This window comes from Protomyctophum parallelum, assembly GCF_964188405.1.
Source record: "Protomyctophum parallelum genome assembly, chromosome: 4".
Taxonomy (NCBI): domain Eukaryota; kingdom Metazoa; phylum Chordata; class Actinopteri; order Myctophiformes; family Myctophidae; genus Protomyctophum; species Protomyctophum parallelum.
Genome location: NC_139700.1, coordinates 563,640 through 583,936, shown reverse-complemented (window position 1 = coordinate 583,936; position 20,297 = coordinate 563,640). Strand labels below are relative to the sequence as shown.

Genomic DNA, 20,297 nt, shown 5'->3' with positions numbered 1-20,297 from the left:
CTCATAGGAGGGCTGTGGGCAGTTTAGAAACCGTCTTCCAGTGACATCATCATTAGGCAGACTTTTTTTTAAACAAGATCTTTTTACAAAAATGTTTAGATTTTCATTATCGTGAGAACGATGGCTTCCATTTTCGCATTGCAACTTTTCAGGGATAGAAAGCCTGTAGTTTCTATTAGCTTGTATTCCCCATCGATGATGTCACTGGAAGACGGTTTCTGAACTGCCCACAGCCCTCCTATGAGACACAGACCGAGTAGAAATAAATTGCGCCATTTTTTCATGATTATTAGTGAGGACCTATTATATGAAGACAGGTTGAAAAGTGGTGAAGTGGTTCTTTAAGGAAGCTGCCATTTCCGTTCACCAAAATATATTGAAAAATGTGAAAAATATGAAAGCTTATTTTTTCCATTTCCATTTCTGATAAGCAGCAAGCTATATATGCTTAGATGATTTTGATTTATATCACGGGAAAATGTGCGCGTCTCTAAAGACGAAACAGAAAGTGGGGAGGAGGCTCCACTTCCGCTTTATGGAGCTTCCGTTGCTCCAAGACTGTATGACGGAAGCATTTGGAAGTTGCGAGAGGCAACAGTCTGGGCAACGCGAGGCTATATCACGTCTTATCTCTGCAGGAACCTCTCGGTGTTCAACACTCCCGGTCTGACCAGGAAGCCCAGCAGAGCTAGCAGGATGTTCAACATGTCCAACTCGCCGTCCAAAGTCCCCCAACCTGAGCGTCTGGACGAGGTCTATGAAGCTCTGAAGAAAGGACTGCAGTAAGTATACACTAACCCCAACTTCAACATAACAAGGAGATACAGTACTGGGTCACGCTGGCAGACATTAAAGGGACACTTCACCCTTTTTGCAAAAACATATATGTTAATGACGTTTAGAAGCTTTAGATCACTTTCCTGGGGGTCTTTATGTGTGTAATATGTGGTTTTAGATATTTTAGATTGTAGCAGTGAGCCCGGTGTCTCTGATGTCATGGACACTGGGCTCACTTCCTTCCTGGACTACATGTTGTCTCAGTAAGACAGCTTTCCCCCTATCGCACCAAAACATTGTGGGAATTGTAGTCCAGGAAGGTAGTGAGACCAGTGTCCATGACATCAGAGACACTGTGCTCACTGCTACAATCTAAAATAGCTAAAACCACATATTACACACATAAAGACCCCCAGGAAAGTGTCCTAAAGCTTCTAAACATCATTAACATATATTATTTTGCAAAAAGGGTGAAGTGTCCCTTTAAGTCATGTGAAGTTACCACACATGAAAGGAAGTGCAGCGGCGATTTATTAATCTCGTCTTTAATAACCTTCGAAGAGTTTCGACTATTGATTGACATTTATATATTCTGTACTATCTACCTGCCCCCCCCCCCCCCCCCCCCTCTTAGGTCTTATCTCCATGGTCACCAGCTGGAGCTGGACAGTCTCAACAGACAGATGAAAGAATCCAAGAGAAACTCACGACTGGTGCGTTCCCTCAGATTTCATCCAAAGTGACGGACCACCGGTCCGTGTTAGAATAAATCATTCCATTCCAGTGCACATTTGTCTCTGTAAAAGGTCACGATTGGCAGGCGTCCAAATGCACTGTACGTCATTCTGTTTAGAAATACTGAAGTACTACTACTTTCAGATAAATCTTTTTTTTATCACTTATTTTGTAAATTATAACAAATAGTAGAATACAGAGCTAGTGTGTGTGCTAGGAAAATGTAATTGTAGCAGCAAAACAAATGTATACTTTATCGTGCTGAAGTAACTGTTGTCTAACGCAATGTATGTAGTAGATAATATACTACAGTGCAATAATATATAACTGATAGTTTGATGTTTCTCGTCTCCTCAGGGGTTCCTTTATGAACTGGACAAGGTAGGCTCACCCTTATGAACTCATGACACTCACATTTAATTTTATTTTTTTTATAATCTGGGGACCCCCCAGGTTGAGAACCCTTGTGATAACCAGTAACAGTACTTGGAGATGTGACCAACCAGTAGGCAGTATAGCAGTAGAACATGAACCCAATGTTTAATGTGTGATTAACCCTTTGTCTCTGCCTTCACTCTTGACAGCAAGTCAAGGTGACGGAGAGGTTCATGAGACGACTGGAGTTCCACCTCAGCAAGGTAAGACTTCACTTGTTGTTTAACACTCCAAAAATCATGGAATGTCAAGCCGAATGGATAGTGATACCTCGTTGCAACCTGCATTATATGAGAACGTACATGGGGGAGTTCGTCCGGTCACGACTACTGACGTCAGGAACTCAAACATCACAAAACAAAAGCTTGTTCTTATATCACGTTATTGAACTTGAGCACACACTCTCATTTAGAAGATCAATTTGAGACACTTTCCCCATCTACCCGGTATGGACAAGATTACTGTGCATGCGTGTGTCCGTGTGTCCGTGTGTGTGTGTGTGTGTGTGTGTGTTGGTTTGTTTGCTGTCTTTATGAACTTCCCCTTTGGATAACCCCCCCCCCCCCCCTCCTCCAGTATGTCAGAACCTGATGAGCCGATTGGCCGAGAAGCAGGAAATGACCATCTGTTGACCTAGTTTTTCTGCTCCACAACAATAAGGAAGCCCTTCCCTACATCACATCCCAGAGCAGGGACCAGATTGGAAGAGTTGAGTCGTAAAAAAAAAAGACAGGAACGTTTGTAATAGGGAACACGGCACACAGCCATAGATAATGATAGTTAAATTAATTATCTATCTATTCAGCGTCCAATGAGAAAGCAGCCATAGACTAGGAAGTGGTTCTCAAAGTTTATCAATATTACTGGTACCACAGTGTTTTAATGACGTCACGTCATACGCCTATTGTTAAATAATGTATGAGAGTTTTAGACACAAACACGAAAGTAGACTTAAAATAGTCAGACAAACATCTTTACTGCACACTAGCGTAACAAAAACATTAGCTTTGGACGAATGAATCTGTTCTTTGCTGGAGGAGGAGGCATTCTACTTGTGTACAGAACACCACACAGCAGCAGTAGCCTACTGGAGCCGTAGCCTACTGCTGTAAGTGTGCATGCTTACCGTATAGGCTACGTGCACTCACGTAAACAGTTAAAGCTGTCCTGTTGTTATGCAAAGTACTAGCCATTTGATTCGGCACGGTACCGTTCCGTCCCTGCGCATGCACATAACAAAAAATACTGGTACCACAGCGTGGTACTGCGTTCTACAAGTATGACACCACTGGTTTTAAAGCGGTCTACAGAGGCTGCCTGTCTACGGTGCCGTGGGAGTTTATTCCAGGCCGTTGGCCCGTAGAAGCAGAAAGCTGCTTCACCCTATTTTTAGATACCATTTCTTTAGCCACCTCGAGCAGGCAATGGGTACAGTTGAACTGGGTGACTGGGTGACCAGTTAGGAGATGAAACGAGACCAGGCACTGGGGTATTACTAACTGCACTCAGATGGACGGTAAAAGCTTATGTGCTCCCCAAGCAGTACAGCTTTAAATGCCTGTTCTCTGTTTATTAGTCTAAAACTCTCCATTTTCCTCATTACCTCCCTGGAGAGTTGTGGCGTCTCTCTGACTGCTCCCTGTGTGTGTGTGTGTGTGTGTGTGTGTGTGTGTGTGTGTGTGTGTGTGTGTGTGTGTGTGTGTGTGTGTGTGTGTGTGTGTGTGTGTGTGTGTGCGTGTGCGTGTGTGTGCGTGTGTGCGTACGTGAGAGAGTGATAAGTCCTTGGGTTGTCCTAGCAGAAGGTAGGCATTGCAGAGGTTTTTACCTCATCTCTCTTCCTTTTTTCCCCTCTCCCACATACATCATTACATAGTGGATTCTATTATCCTGGGCTGCAGAGTGCAGACCCCATGAAATGAACCCTGTGCAATGTAAATTAGCCCATTTAGACCTGAGGCCGATTAAAAAGAACGTCTTCTAAATATTGACAAGGACTATCAGCCTTCATCGTTGACATTGATGAAGGCTGGATAGCCGAAACGTTTGTCTCATGTCCAAAATGCAAGAATAAATGACTGAAATGGAGTCTTGGTGTGTGTGACCCATTATTTATGTCATATTGCGGTTCGTAAATATGTCAATTTCTCCCCTAAGATACAGTAGGGTGGCAATGGATCAGGGGTAGAGTGGTCAGATTCGATCCTGGGCTCCCCGCCTAGAGTTAGTGTCAAAGTGTCCTTGAGCAAGACTTTGAATTTCTCCCGATGTGCAGGTTGGTGCCTCGCGTGGTTTCCTCCGCCATTGGTGTGTGAATGTGTGTGAATGGGTGAATATTATGCACGATCTATATGTAAAGCGCTTTGGATAAATGCTATATCAATGCACCATTTACAGTAGGCTATGTCACGAGGAAAACATGCAGGGATCAGTTTCCAGTAGGAAAGATTGAATGTAAATAACTTCATATTTGACGTTTAAGCAAATGAACCCCAGCTTCCCTGTTCTGGGGGGGAATTAGCCAAAAATACCAGCTCTACAAGCCGGTGTGAGCTTGTAGATCTGCTATCTTTGGTGACAGTGCAACGCAGGGCCGTTTTACAAAGTGACATATTATCAAAGTATTCTGCGACACCCCTGGAAACCCTGCTGTAAGGGATCATGGGATGTTACTGCGTGACTGTGACTGTGCTGGTCAGAGAGTGTGTGTGTGTGTGTGTGTGTGTGTGTGTGTGTGTGTGTGTGTGTGTGTGTGTGTGTGTGTGTGTGTGTGTGTGTGTGTGTGTGTGTGTGTGTGTGTGTGCATGTGCGTGTGCGTGTGTGACGTGTGTGTGCGTGCGTGCATGCAAAGTAGGATGGTAAGTAGTAAGTACATTTTATTTATAGAGCACATTTCACAGACATCAGTCACAAAGTGCTTCACAACAATAACACTTGGTGCTGGAGCGGGGCTTTCCCCAGGTCCTCTGACCTGAGAAAGCAGATACATGGAGTGGAAGTAATGTTCCCGCATTCATATAATAGTAGACATACAGTATAGTATATAGCTGCTGTCTGTGCTGTCTTTCCATTTGATTCTGAGAAATGCCCAGGGGTCATTCGTACGGCTGCACCTGGCATCCTAAAACATTTGGAGACAGAAAGAGGAAGATAGAGTGCTGTGTGTGTGTGTGTGTGTGTGTGTGTGTGTGTGTGTGTGTGTGTGTGTGTGTGTGTGTGTGTGTGTGTGTGCGCGAGCGTGTGCGTGCTGTCTACCTGACATGCTGTAGTGCATGATATTAATATTACAAGTGAAAGCCTTGCCTTGACAGTGTGCTGATTCAGAAAGACACGCACGCACGCACGCATGCACGCACACACACACACACACACGCACGCACGCACGCACGCACGCACGCACGCACACACACACACACACACACACACACACATGCACACACAGTGTGATGTACATGTACTGGCCTATAAACAAAATGTATTCACATTCAAGGGGAGTAGAAATCTAATAGAATAGTCCCTGTCCAAAATAAACATGTGAGCATGTGCATTCACACACTCATAGTCACATGCACACACCCACGTACGCACACACATACATACATATATTTCTAAACTGGTGTGCATGATGATCCACATTTTTTCACCATTTTGTATCGCCGTAGACAATAGTGATAATGATATCACTATCAGTTCGTATTTAATATTTATTAATAATTAAGTATGAATCGTTAGCTAAAACCAGTACTCAAATGTTTAACCAGAATTCAAAATGTACTTGAGTAAAAGTACAAAAATATAGGCACCAAAATGTACTTAAAGTACCAAAAGTAAAAGTAATCATTATGCAGAATGTCCCGTTTTCAAATGTATCTAAATCTTTTGAAAATAGCAGATCTGCAAGCTCACAATGTGTCGCATCGAGACACATTGTGTAAAAGTACAATATTTGGATCCGAGATGGAGTGGAGTAGAAGTAAAAGTATTGGGAATTAGAAATACTCCAGTTAACCCATATACTGCCTCCTGCTGGACACAGAGCCAACTACAGACTGCCGAGTCGGTTTCAATGCAGCACACACTGGACTCATATCCTGTCTGGGCATCCATCATTAATGCTAAATAAATAGCGTCAATGCTAGCGAGCTAAAATGAAGCCATCCAATATTACATTAACCCATTCAGGAGGACGGGAATATTCCTTTAGGTGTTTTAAGCATTAGGTTATACTTTAGCTATTGAAAAATAGCAGATCTACAAGCTCATCGCACGGCAATCAAGCTTGTAGATCTGCTATGTTTGAAAAATCGTGAAAATGGGGTACAAATCTTTGATTATATGTTCTTTCAGAGTGTACATTTTTAGCTCAAATCTTTTCTTCCTGGGGGGGGGGGGGGTTCCTGGAACATCATATTTTCAGATGGGGTGGGGGGGGGTCCCTGGAACATCATATTTTCAGATGGGGGTCGGCGGCCATGACATGAAATAGTTTGAGAGCCACTGAAAACTGTCATGATTTAGAAGACATTTGTAGAATCTGATCTCAGGTCTAAATGGGTTAAATAGGCCTATATAGAAAAACAAAACATGTGAGTGAAACCCCCCCGCTTAGCAGTTTTATATTTCTCTTCTTTCATACTGCACCAAAGCCCTGCATGCCAGTAATAAAGGACTATAGCACTGCCCTGTTTGATTTGACTGCATTGCAGTCAGCTGAGCTGAGCCTGCTGTGGGTTCTGGCAGCGCTAACTTCTCTGAGGTCATCAGAGTCCCAGCAGGCACAGTGACATATAATGCAGTCGTCAGAAAGCTCCCCACCCTCTAAACGCACTGGTTCCCAAATGTTAATTAGCTCAAGTCAAGAGACTCGAGACCCAGAAGAGAAATATGCTGTCTCACCGTGCCCCCAAACAAGTGATCAGAGCTTGCAGATCTGCTATTCTCACAACTTCTTAAAATATTGAATTTGATATGATGTTATGAACAAGTCCGCTCAATTGTGGGACACTGATGAATTATCGTTGAAAGCAATGTCGACGTGCTTTGACAACTCTTTTAATCGTTCTTTGCTTTGTCCTTGCATGTCTATGCAGCAAACACGGGAGTTAAGCCCGACACACACCGCCTGCGACCGCCGCGCGTACCGCCGCGGCACAGTATCGGCACAACACCAACAGGACGCGGCGCGCTACCACGCGGCTGGGGAGTTTTGTTGACTATATTCCATTGCCACACCCACGGATAGCCGGGTGGAGGCCGCGCGGCAACGCCTGGAAAATAGAACAGCGGTGCATCGGCGCGGCAGGCGAGGCGTGACCGCGTGCCAGCGCGCGTCGGACGCAGCCGGTGTGCGATAGGTTCATTGAAAATAATGGAGGCGGCTGTGTGTGGTGGGCTTGAGTTAGCTTAACTCTGAGTGTAAAAACGGAACCTTTTGCTAAGGTGGAACCAGCTCACTATAATGCCATCTCAGCCACTAGAATTAACATACCTGTACCAGAACCGTCTTCCCTTTAGTACCAAGAAATGCAGAATTAGTGGATTGTTTTTAAGAAGCTGTTAAAAGCTCTCTTGTTTTGTAAAGCACTTTATTTATTTTTAGTGTTTTGAATTCTGTGCAATCGTTACATAATTGTCTCCACCAGGCCGGACGGCCAAAGGACGGACACAATAGCTATGTACAGATATAGATAATAGCGTTACATTTCTCGGGAAACTAATTGACATAGGTTTCCTGCATTTCCTGTACAGTTTGTAGTATCTAGGCTACCGTTCTCCTTCTTGGCAGAATAGTTGAGTAAAAGGGACACAAACACATGGGTGGAACGGGTACTCTACAACGGGTATTGCATAGCCGGGGTGGGACATGGCTCCCCAACTTCCATCGTTACCGACACGGTGCTCTACAGCCAGGGCACCGGTCTAGTTGAAAGAGGGGACAACGAAAACTATATGAAAGCGACCATTTACAGGCAGAGTAATAATGTTATCACGACACAGGGAGGTTAACAGAGGTGGACTGCTGCAGCCTAAAGTCTCCTCATGTCCTCTTCTCCTCATCTTGACGCATTACCTCACTGGAGTCTCCTGATCATGACGTATAGGTCCCATCTTGCAGATTCCATTCCAATTGGCTGTTGTCGAACCTCCCAAATGTTGTGGGCCCTGGGCAGAGACGGCACCGGATTTCCCCTCCCATCCACTTGCATGGAGTTGCTGGCACAGCGCATAATCCCTTTTTACAGGTTGGGAAAGAGATGGGCTCCACCAACGAGCACCGTGCGTGCGTGCATGTGTGTGCGAGTCATGACCGAGTTTTGGCTCGCTCGTTCGTGTTTTTCGTGGCGCCGGGCCTGCCTGCACCCCCATGCCAAAGCGCCAGCGCTCGCCCAGCAGTCTGCTGTCACCCAGGCGGATGCTTCTTACTGGTATTCATCTGCTTACTGTACTTAACTATTTACCGTAAATGTGTTCAGATCGAGGAGCTCTACGACGCGTACTGTCTGCAGAGAAGACTCCGAGATGGAGCCAACAAGATGGTGAAGGCCTACACGGCCTCGCCTGGCAGCAAGGAGGCCAGGGAGAGTCTGTCCGAAGCCAACAAAGGATACAAGGAATACACAGAGGTAAGGAGAGAGGAGCTGGTACTGTGCATACAGAGCAGTGTTGATTTTAGTCACCTGGAATGTTTTAGTGTTAGTCTAGTTTTAGTCGACTAAATATCATGAGATTTTAGTCGACTAAATCTACAGTTGATTGTATTGGCTCGGTATGTTTGTGGCGTCGCTCGGCCATGGCCAACTTGTGTGCAAAGCGCAAGTTGGCAGCTCGACAGACTGCATTTCTAGTTTTCTCCTTGGAAGATCTTGGACATTTTTAGGAGGTGAAGTGCGGGCAGGAGGTGAAGTGGAACAGGGGGAAATAAGGGATGGGGTGATTTGGAGATAGAAACAGACACAAACAGACAGGTGTAGAGCTCCATTTCAAAGAGAAAATATAGGAATGTAACCTGACACATTACAGGTGCTCTCTGTGCGTGCGTGCGCGTGCGTGCACGTGTGTGTGCCGTGCGTGTGTGCGTTCGTGCGGGCTATCGCTTTCATTCCATCGATGTGAAAACCTAAACATTGCGGTGTTGATACTAAGTTGTGCATGTTTACATTGTAATGGTTTCCTCTGCTACACCTTCCCCTCCAGAACATGTGTGTGTTGGAGAGCGAGCTGGAGAACCAGCTGGGGGAGTTTCATCTGAAGATGAAAGGTAAGGAAGGAATGAAGGAGGGCTGAAGAATTCACTCATCTGTCTCCCCCCCCCCCCCCCAACACACACACGCACACTACCTCTCTCATTCCTGTCTTGATATGGAGTTATAATCGGTATGTCCTCCTCCTCCACCTCTCCACTTCTTCCCTCCAGTTCCCTGTAGTCTCCCCTTCTCTATCCCTGTCCGTCTCCTTCTCTCGATTAATGTTGTCCTCCTCTCCTCCCCCCACCATCCTAGTGTTCATTTTGTCGACTAAAAACGGACAAAAAATGTGTGCCGACTACTACCGGTAAATAAAAACTAAGCTATGTTGACTAAAACTAAGACTAAATGTATTGACAATTTCATCAACAAAAACAAAAAACAAAAACTAGACTAAATGTTAGGGAGCGACTAGTGGAGAAGAGATCCAGTAGAACTAAAAGACAAGTCATTTCATGTTTGGTGTTTGCTCGGAAAATAAATGATCTACAAGCTCACAATGCAGATCAGCTATTTTCAGCATGCGAGTGTAAAATCTGCCATTATGACGCCATCAACATACTGATCAACATACTGATCAACTGTATATCAACTAAAACTACACTAAAACTTTTCAGATGACTACAATGTGACAAAAACTAAATGACATTTTATTCAAAAAACGGACTAAAACTACATCAAAATGTGCTGTCAAACTCAACACTGCCCCCTGCCCTCCTCCTCTCCTCTACAATCTCCTGTTCTCCTCGATTGGTTAGCTATTCTTTAACGACTTACTGTAAACCCTACAGAGCGTCGCAGTCCTGCCCCCCTTTCATGACGACGACAGGCCCAGAAGACAATTCCCCATACATTTTTCCCATAGACGTTTCAAAAAGTATTTACTGTATTTTAACTTTTAAGACATTTCAAGCCTCGGACAAAGCCAACTATTGTTGTGACAAATCATGACAATAAACTCAATGTTTTGGGCCGATCAAATAATTAGAAAGAAGAAACAAAGGGCAGGGTACAACACTTTTTTAATTTCCTATTACACCACACATCTTTGCAGAGAATAGCCGATCTACAATCATTGTATGCCATTTTATTTCATGCCCAGAAAGGGAGTTTGCTTGCTATAGGGTTCAAGTGGCTATGGGCCGCTATATTGATCAGGGCTACCATGTAATTTATGAGAGCAATGTTGATATGTGTGACCGTCTGTCTCTCTCTGTCCTACAGGTCTGGCTGGATTTGCTAGGCTGTGTGCCGGAGACCAATATGAGGTTGGTTGGTGCTACCCCTCTCTCTCTCTCTCTCTCTCTCTCTCTGTAAAAAATTGTAAAAAAATGGCAAAGTAATTTAGGGATAAGGGGTTTAGCATGGACGAAAATAGAGCCCAGCCCATAATGTGTGTGTGTGTGTGTGTGTGTGTGTGTGTGTGTGTGTGTGTGTGTGTGTGTGTGTGTGTGTGTGTGTGTGTGTGTGTGTGTGTGTGTGTGTGTGTGTGTGTGTGTGTGTGTGTGTGTGTGTGTGTGTGCGTGTTTGTGTGTGTGCGCGCGCGCGCGTGCAGATTTTTATGAAGTATGGCCGACAGAGGTGGAAACTCAGAGGAAGAATAGAGCTGAACGCCAAGCAGGTTTGGGACAGTGAAGACATGGTCTTTCTACCTCTCATCACAGAGTTCCTCTCTATCAAGGTGAGTGTCTGTCTCCCGGACGGGAACCCCTTTTGGTGTTTTAAGCATTATGTTATACTTTAGCTGTGGATTTTCGGTGGCCTGGGGGTTTTCTCTGTGTGTTCTGAAGCCTTTTGAGCTGCAATGAAAACAGGAAAAATCCCTCAACAGTGACATCTGCTGGAAAATCCCTATGTCATAATATGGGATTTGTGAAGTCTTACCTCACTCTCCACAGGCAAATCAGAGCACTTGTTTGAGCCAGAAAACCCCAGACCACAGAAAATCTACTGAATGTTAAAATGTCATGTTTTTTGGGTGCAATCCTAAAAAAAATAAAAACAAAAACAAACAAAAAATATATATAATGGGGGGAAACAAGGTACAAGGAAAAACAAGGTATAATATGAGTGCAAACATATAAATAAATTAGTGTAAAGCGTAAAGTGTGTCAAGTCAAGTGTGTGTGTCAGTGTGTACACATAAGTTTGTAAAGTGTAGAGAATTACCAATACAGTAAATATTTTAATGCCATGCCATCTAATTACTGTATGTTTATATGGGAATGCCTTGTATGGGCTGTGTCCACAGAGAGTATATTATTTTTAAGTGGAAGGGCACGCTGTGTGTTCGAACCGATCAACCGAATGTCCAGCGTCCGCTCATCCGGGTTATTAGCACAAATTGCTTATAGCTGAAACCAAGGTAAACAAGAGCTTCTCATACAATTTACAATTTACAATTTAGGCATTTAGCAGACGCTCTTAATCCAGAGCGACTTACATTTAAGCAAGAACAAAAGCATGGGAATACATCACATAAAAACATTTATCATGAAACATGCGTAAGCTAAGAAAGTAACAGTGGAATATCTATATAATGAAACTATACATGCACTATACATATAAACTATACATATTTACTACTATGCTATACATATGTACTATGGCGTGCTATGACTATATACAATACAATTATAGTGCTGTCTACATAACATGCTATAAGTCTGTGTCAAATGCTATCTAAGCCAACAGAAATGCTATCTAAGGGGTTAGGGTAAGTGCTATGGGCCATGATGGAGTCTGAAAAGGTGGGTTTTCAGGCTACGGCGGAAGATTGGGAGTGATGCTGCAGTTATGACTGCAATGGGAAGTGCATCATAGGCTGTGATTCAAAACGACATGACCCCTCTCTTGTTGTGGTTATATGTCATTCCATTGTCTTCCATTCCCTCTCAAATCGGTGACGACGTCGTAGAGAACGAGATGCCATTTGAAATCAACCAAACGAGCAGCAGGTGCTGTAAAAGTCTCTAATAGTTTCTGTGGTCCCCCAGGTGACGGAGCTGAAGAGCTTGGCCAATCACGTGGTCGTGGGGAGCGTGTCGTGCGAGACCAAGGACCTGTTTGCCGCTCTGCCCCAGACTGTGGCTGTGGACATTAACGACCTGGGGACAATTAAATTAAGTCTGGAGGTCACGTGGAAGTGAGTACTGCATCATTTTATCTGTTCAGTCAGTGGTTTTCAACCAGTGGTCCGTGAGGGGGTTCCAGGTGCTAAATGGAGAGTTTGTAACCAAACAGACCCTTATATTATTGGTCTAAAATGACCCTTACGGGTCCATTTGGTTTAATTTGAAGAATTATTATTTTGTCTGGTCTCTCCTAATGGTACCAAGATCAATACAGCATGGACAAAATATTATCCTATGATAAATACCGTGTTCAAAGTTTTGGGTTTGAGAGGCTAAATGTCATCAAATGGTGGTCCGTGGCTCAAATTCCAAATAAATGAATGGGCCTTGATATGAAAAGGGTTGAAAACCACTGGTATATATGTCAACTACAATCACAACTAGAATGACTCAATTAGCAATTGCAAGTGTGTTTGCCTCTTATAATAGATTTGACTCTTTATCACACGCATTTATATAAGTGGAGATGCTGATGTCATATGTCATACTTCATAATAATGGAACAATGGAAAACCCCACAGACCAACAATCCCCCACATGATGTCAGACGTTATACTGTAGAAGCATACAATAAACTGACAACAATATTTATTGGTGTGGTTGCCCTTTGGCCAACCACACTAATTCATTTGTTTCTTTTCACGCATTCATTCGTTCATTCATTCATTCGTCCAGTCATTCATTCATTCATTCGTTCGTTCATTCATTCATTCATTTTTATTCAGTTACTTTCTACCATCTGGCAGACCACACAAATTGTATTTTCTTCACTTTAATCAGACCAGTGTGTTGTCCAGTGGAAACCTCGTATGAATCTGATCTCAGGTCAGAATGGGTTAACTATATACATTGATATATTTCTTTATCCCTGCACACTCCTTTCCCTGAACCTGCCCCCCCCCCCCCCCCCCCTCTCAGTCCATTTGATAAGGACGACCAGACGTCGCTGGCGAGCACGGTCAACAAAGTTCCGACGGTCAACAAGAGATTCTCGACGGTCTTCAACCAGAGTCCGCCCGACACCCCGTCACTACGGGAACAGGCATTCTATGTACGTGAGACCCCCACTGCCCACCCTTCACTCTCTCTCTCTCTCTCTCTCTCTCTCTCTCTCTCTCTCTCTCTCTCTCTCTCTCTCTCCTCCCTCTCTCTCTCTCTCTCTCTCTCTCTCTCTCTCTCCTCTCTCTCTCTCTCTCTCTCTCTCTCTCTCTACCATTCGGTTAGTGCGGGTTGCTGATAGGGGTGGAACGATTCACTTACCGCCCGATTTGATCTCGATATCTAGGGTGCCAATTCCAATCATATTGTGATTCTACGTTGCGATCGATACGTTCCTATCTAGTGTCACAAAGTCATAAACCTCATTCATATTCCCAAGAAACTTTAGGACAGTTATTGTTTGTTATAGGTACAGTTATATAAGCTACTACGTTTGCTGTTGGTGAGTTTCCCAATTAAACGGCGTTCGCATCGATAGAAGCCCAGTACAGTACAGACACGTTTATAATGGCGGTGAAGTGCCCCTGCACACACACAGTTACAGTATCCTCTCTTTGCATAATGCTGCCATAAACTACCGTTAAACTTGGTAGTATAACTGTAAACCATTTTTTTATGGTTTCTCAAGCATAAACACAGACAGACACACACACACACACACATACACACACGCTTGTATAATAGTGGCTTTAGTGAGATTATGAAGTACGTTTGATTGTATGTGGAGATAAAAACTGTGGGTTTGTTACCGTATCCAGTGTGAATATACACATACTGTACCTTAGGGATTCATATTTCAGCCATTGATTTGTCACTCACTCATACAGGACAGTGTACGAGCAGCGACATGTTAGTTTAGCATGTTCTGCAAGACTGTGCAGAACCTGCCAAAGGAAGGGAAGGAAGAGCCATCCATTTTCCTGTGGGTTCCTAATAGCTTGGAGCAATTAGATGACATTCTTGGTGAAAACTCTTGGGTCCTGCTGCCCCAGGCTACATCTACAACATCCAGCTGGAGGTGGTGTTTCGTTAGAATCACCAACAACCTTCCATCTTCCTTCCTAACTACTCCCGTTCCTGTTTGTTCCCCCATGGCTGTTCATTGGCTGTGTGTGCCGTGCAGTCGCTGCCACGGAGCTTGACCATTGGCCAACGGTGCTGGACATTGATGTTTGTGTTCCGAGACCGAGACGCTCTGAGCCACAGTTGCTCGTGTGTCGTCCACACCCCTGCTCGTGCTCGGCCGCACACTGCCGTAAGTTGTGATTATTAGAGTAGAGGTTTAGAGAGTCTGCCAGCCTATTGAACTATACCCACTGAGTTTTACAGAACCTAAGACCTACAATAGAATCCTGTAGAACTACCCACTGTGGAACTAGCCATTGCAGTAAGTTGTGTTGGGAATGATCTAGATCCTTGTGTAATAAGTTAGTAACGTGTACTACTAACCAGAATCCTATTTAGGAAGTTGTGATGTTTTCTTGTTGGGGATTTTGAACATGGACAAAACTGAACGTGATTTAGCGAAACCCAATACAGTAGAATCATCTGTGTCCAACAACATGAAACAGAAACTTTTTTCTTTCTTTCTTTTTTTTTAGAACTATGCATGTGCTGTAGAGTCACCGCCTGTCACCAAGTCCACTTTGAGGAATACTTGCAACATGCATCTTTGTATTGACAAAACATTCTCTCTGAATTAGTTCCAAGTTCACAAAAGACCTGTATGAGAGAACATACAATGGAAATACAAGGTTTGTCCTGGATAGGGTAGACTTTATACGAATATGAAGTGGGCCTACTCAGCGAGGTTTTTTACTTAACTGAATACTGGTACGAAGGCAAGTTCCAGTTGGTTGACCGTGCGCAATATCTGAAGTCGCCAGTCACTGAGGCAGAACGGTACAGAACCAGGGAAGGCTCCAGGCAGCAGGGTGTATGCCAGGTTAACCCATTCTGACCGGGCACCCATTTTGCTGTCAGCATCATGTTATGCTTTAGCTATTGAAAAATAGCAGATCCACAAGCTCATATCGCGCCACCGAGTGTCGCGATACGAGCTTGTAGGTCTGCTATTTTTTGAAAAATCGAAGAGCGACTGACATTTTTAGAATCTGATCTCAGGTCAGAATGGGTTTCATCAGACCAGTGTGTGTCCGGCGGAAACCTCGTATGAATCTGATCTCAGGTCAGAATGGGCTAAGATAAGACAATTAAGAAGACCATCTATTAGTTATTTGTAAGAGAGCCAGTGAGTCCAATGACAGATTGTAATTGTCTTCTGGGTTCCAATTTCAGAATGGTCAATAACCCCCTGAATCTATGCCATTCGCTGTGCGTTGATAGAACCTAACTCAGCAATTTAGCATGAGTGAATGCTGCTGAAAGGATTCAGTTCCATAGTCTGTCGACCGGGTGATAATTGACGGATCAGAGCCCACGGCTGTGGCTTCCAGAGGAGATAATTAACCCATTCTGAACGGGCACCCATTTTGGTGTCAGCATCATGTTATGCTTTAGCTATTTAAAAATAGCAGATCTACAAGCTCATATCGCGCCACCGAGTGTCGCGATACGAGCTTGTAGGTCTGCTATTTTTTGAAAAATCGAAGAGCGACTGACATTTTTAGAATCTGATCTCAGGTCAGAATGGGTTCATCAGACCAGTGTGTGTCCGGCGGAAACCTCGTATGAATCTGATCTCAGGTCAGAATGGGTTAAGATAAGACAATTAAGAAGACCATCTATTCGTTATTTGCAAGAGAGCCAAGTGAGTCCAATGACAGATTGTAATTGTCTTCTGGGTTTCCAATTTCAGAATGGTCAATAACCCCCTGAATCTATGCCATTCGCTGTGCGTTGATAGAACCTAACTCAGCAATTTAGCATGAGTGAACGCTGCTGAAAGGATTCAGTTCCAGAGTCTGTCGCCCGGGTGATAATTGACGGATCAGAGCCCACGGCTGTGGCTTCCAGAGGAGATAATTAACCCATTCTGACCTGAGATCAGATTCATAACGAGGTTTCCGCTGGACACACACTGGTCTGATGGACCCATTCTGACCTGAGATCAGATTCTAAAAAATGTCAGTCGCTCTTCGATTTTTCAAAAAATAGCAGACCTACAAGCTCGTATCGCGCCACTCGGTGGCGCGATATGAGCTTGTAGATCTGCTATTTTTAAATAGCTAAAGCACAACATGATGCCGACACCAAAATGGGTGCCCGTTCAGAATGGGTTAAGGGAGTAGGAGTGTGTCCACAGCGTGAGCTGACCAGAGGGGCTGTTAGTTGACTAATTGTGCGAGCATTTTGGGCTTTGTTAGTTTGGCTAATATTAGCTCACTAGCTGACAGTCTGTCGAGGCTTGTTGCCAAAACTGACGGCTTTATCAGACACTAGGCCCCGTCCCTGGAACAGGAGAGATGGTGGTGGATGGGGCTTGTTGACTTCCTGTTCCTGTCAACTCATTTCCCTGGCCGTGACAGCCAAAATGATCATGACACAAGTAGTGGCACGATACTCGAAGTCAGGCCACAGAGACTCATGTTTATGCCTAATATGCTTTGTGAATTATATATTATGCTAGATAATAATTATATTTAAATGATTTTGCCTATTGTGGTGAATAGATCTTACCCACAGTGTAAAGCCATTAGTGGCATCTACACAATTCACTGCGCACACAACAAACTCTATTTCACACAGACGGTCCAACAAAAACTCCTCTTATATTTTAGGTGAGAAATAATCAATGCTTAAGGTTTATTAAAGGACCTATAACATAAAATTCAACTTTTTTAATTTCTTTTGTGTTTTTGGGGCTCCAATGTGTGTTTTCTATCCCCACAAATAACCAATTTTTAACAATCAGGCTTTCATATCATATGGGTGTTTTAATGGAAATTGCTCTCAGAAACAGCTCGACTGATTTTGGTCTCATCGTGATGTCATCAATGTCACCCTACTTTGTATAATTCCTCCTTTTCTTCAGTCTTCAGTTGCAAATTTGCATTTCCACTTTGTTTACAATGTCCACCATTGTTGATTTTCCAAGCTGGCATGGAATGGAAACAAGCCTGGTTTTATCTAGCATGAGTATTATAATGACTCAAATATTAAATAATCTGCATATCAGCACCCTCTCCACCTCAGGACAGTGTGGTACTGCAGCTAAAACTGCTTTCAAAGTCCAGAAAGAATTGACAAGGCCTGGTTATATCAGAGTGGTGATTGAGGCTCAAACCATTAGAAATAACTTTGAGGGACATAGACAATATGATTATTAAATATTAAAAGCAGTTTTAAAATGCATGTTATTTGCGCTTTAACAATATTCAGGAGTTTCCATGCTGTTGTTTGTACAGTCAGGCAGTCATCTTGATGAGACAGTGTCAGTGGTTCTTAGTTAATATAACAACACAATCATTTCAACCACTTTATCCGTATTTTATACTTTGGCAATCAAAAATAGTTAGATGTTGCTAGAAAAGTATTGAAAATGTTTTTTTGATAATTGAGATTTTTGTTAAAGATATTTTGGGGCCTTTCTCTGCCTTCATTGATAGTTCTAGTCAAAAAAATGTGTGTACACCAGTTAACTATGGAATCGTGCATTTCCCGTCAGTGTGTCAGGCACCATATATGGTGCCCAGGTCTCGTGACATCATGTGACATCATCAGGGATGGGGATGTGGAGACCCTGATGTCATAGTAAATGCGACCTGCTGTCGCAGTTAAGCCCATAAGATCCCTGATGTCATCAATATTGGCCAGCAACTCTACATGATCTGACCTCAAACCTAAAACCCTAAACCTAAACTTCTCCATATATGGATTTATGTCAGAACCTGTTCTGGCATTCCATATGTTGATCCTTCCCCATCCATCCTTCCTCGTCAATGTCTCCCTTTTGACTGATACCTGTCCATTCAAATTTGGAACTCGTCTAGACGGGCCTGCCGGCGAAAACTAGAGTTCTCAACATCCCCTGAGAACCCCTACCTGGGCCCTCATCAAACCCTGTACACACTCAAGATAGGAAGGAAGGAAACAGGAGGCCTACCTGGTTGATCCTGCCAGTAGCATATGCTTGTCTCAAAGATTAAGCCAAGTACAAGCGGCTTGTACAGTGAAACTGCAAAAAGGCTCATTAGTGACGTGTGAAACTAGGGTTGTTCATGATGCTGAATCCATTCCAAGCATTAGTTTTACACAAAAAAAACACTTGTTGGGCTAAAAACGGCCATAGCCGTCATCACAAATGTGTTGAGGTCAGCACATTTGGGCAAGCGGACTAGTCAGTATAGACTGACAGGAAATGAGGAGAGAAAGATGGGGAGTGACTCGCAGCACCGGTCGTCGCGATCGGGGGTCGAACCCGCGACACGCTGTCAGGCGGCACTAGCAGCCTATATGTGCCTAGATGGATAGTGGATACGACAGCCATCCGGGACATTAATTGAGAATTATTTAACACAATTATTTTCTTCCCTGGCACAACATATTTTCAGATGGGGGTCAGTGGTGGACAAAAGCATATCAATTTGGGGGTCCTCCATATGCAAACATTCAAGTTAATTAAGTTATCTTAATTCATGTTGGTGTCACCACCAGTCTTCTGACCTGTCCATGTGTCCCTCGTCCCTACTTTTACGGGACTTTAAAGGTTTTATGACATTCATTTTCATTTATTTTTCTTTTTCTTTTTTCTTTTAGGTTTTATGACCTCAATTACACCCAAAAAACCTGAACTTTGAACATTCAGTGGATTTTCTGTGGTCTGAAGTTTTCTTTGGGGTTTGGAAGCCTTTTGAACTACAATGAAAACAGGCAACACAGTGAAAACAGTGACATCTGCTGGCAAATCCCATTGACATATATGGGATTTGCAGGCTCTTACATCACAAACTGCCAGCAAATCAGAGCACCTGTTTGAGCCAGAAAACCCCAGATCACAGAAAATCTACTGAATGTTAAAAGTTCATGTTTTTTGGGTGCAATTGAGATTAGAAAACCTAAAAGAAATAAGAACAATTCCAAAACCTTTTTTTTTATGTCACAATCCCTTTAAACATTCCTCTCTGTAGTGTAGAACATGCTTCATCTTGACACTTCTCTCTGTAGAACATGCTCCGTCGTCATGAAGAGCTGGAGAACGGAACAGCGTGGTCTAACTCGTCGGAGTCGTCGGATGATTCCTCCAGTCCTCAGTTGTCTGTGGGAGGACTGCGCAACTCTTCACAACACAAGGTAACAAACTATATCCCTTTGTCTTCTGCTCTGATGCTCTACTCTTCCCTACTGTCTCATCTCTCTACTCCCCTCTGTCCCTCCCTCTTTTTAGATTAGATTACATTTAACCCATTCTGACCTGAGATCAGATTCATACGAGGTTTCCGCCGGACACACACTGGTCTGATGAACCCATTCGGACCTGAGATCAGATTTAAAAAAATGTCAGTCGTTCTTCGATTTTTCAAAAATAGCAGACCTACAAGCTCGTATCGCGCCACTCGGTATGAGCTTGTAGATCTGCTATTTTTAAATAGCTAAAGCATAACATGATGCTGACACCAAAATGGGTGCCCGGTCAGAATTGGTTATTGTCACTGCACATTGTACACAAATACTTTGACAATGACATGAAGAGTGGCGTCTAGCCAGAAGTGCAATACAGTAATGCAGTAGATGAGAGAATAAATACAGAAAAATGTACAATATGTACAGTAATGTATACAGAATAATAAATAGAATAAATAGTAATGAGTATGATGGGAGAACCAAGCATAATCTGGGTAAGTACACGAGAAGAAATAACTGTACAGTGCAAGTAAGGCAAATATAGCATATATACAGTATGCACACCCACCCCACACATACCCACACTCTCTAACATGCTACTGAATATAAGCATGAGTCAGAGTTCAATGTCCTTGGGGGGGGGGTCAGAGTTCAGCAGAGAGACATCAACAGG

General features: G+C 43.5%; 1 protein-coding gene across 5 annotated transcripts in view; it reads left to right on the top strand.

The window, feature by feature from the left end:
* Nucleotides 1-20,297, top strand: part of ripor1 (RHO family interacting cell polarization regulator 1) — a 101,736-nt gene that overhangs the window by 64,229 nt on the left and 17,210 nt on the right. For 4 of the 5 annotated variants that reach the window (XM_083763595.1, XM_083763594.1, XM_083763593.1 and 1 more), the window contains exons 3-14: nt 639-782; nt 1,412-1,490; nt 1,870-1,893; nt 2,097-2,150; nt 8,418-8,567; nt 9,139-9,202; nt 10,413-10,456; nt 10,744-10,869; nt 12,185-12,333; nt 13,241-13,373; nt 14,445-14,576; nt 19,448-19,573. In XM_083763595.1, coding sequence (XP_083619721.1) covers nt 639-782; nt 1,412-1,490; nt 1,870-1,893; nt 2,097-2,150; nt 8,418-8,567; nt 9,139-9,202; nt 10,413-10,456; nt 10,744-10,869; nt 12,185-12,333; nt 13,241-13,373; nt 14,445-14,576; nt 19,448-19,573 — 1,225 coding nt within the window. The remainder of the gene's footprint in view (nt 1-638; nt 783-1,411; nt 1,491-1,869; nt 1,894-2,096; nt 2,151-8,417; nt 8,568-9,138; nt 9,203-10,412; nt 10,457-10,743; nt 10,870-12,184; nt 12,334-13,240; nt 13,374-14,444; nt 14,577-19,447; nt 19,574-20,297) is intronic. The other variant, XM_083763596.1, reaches the window with a different exon arrangement.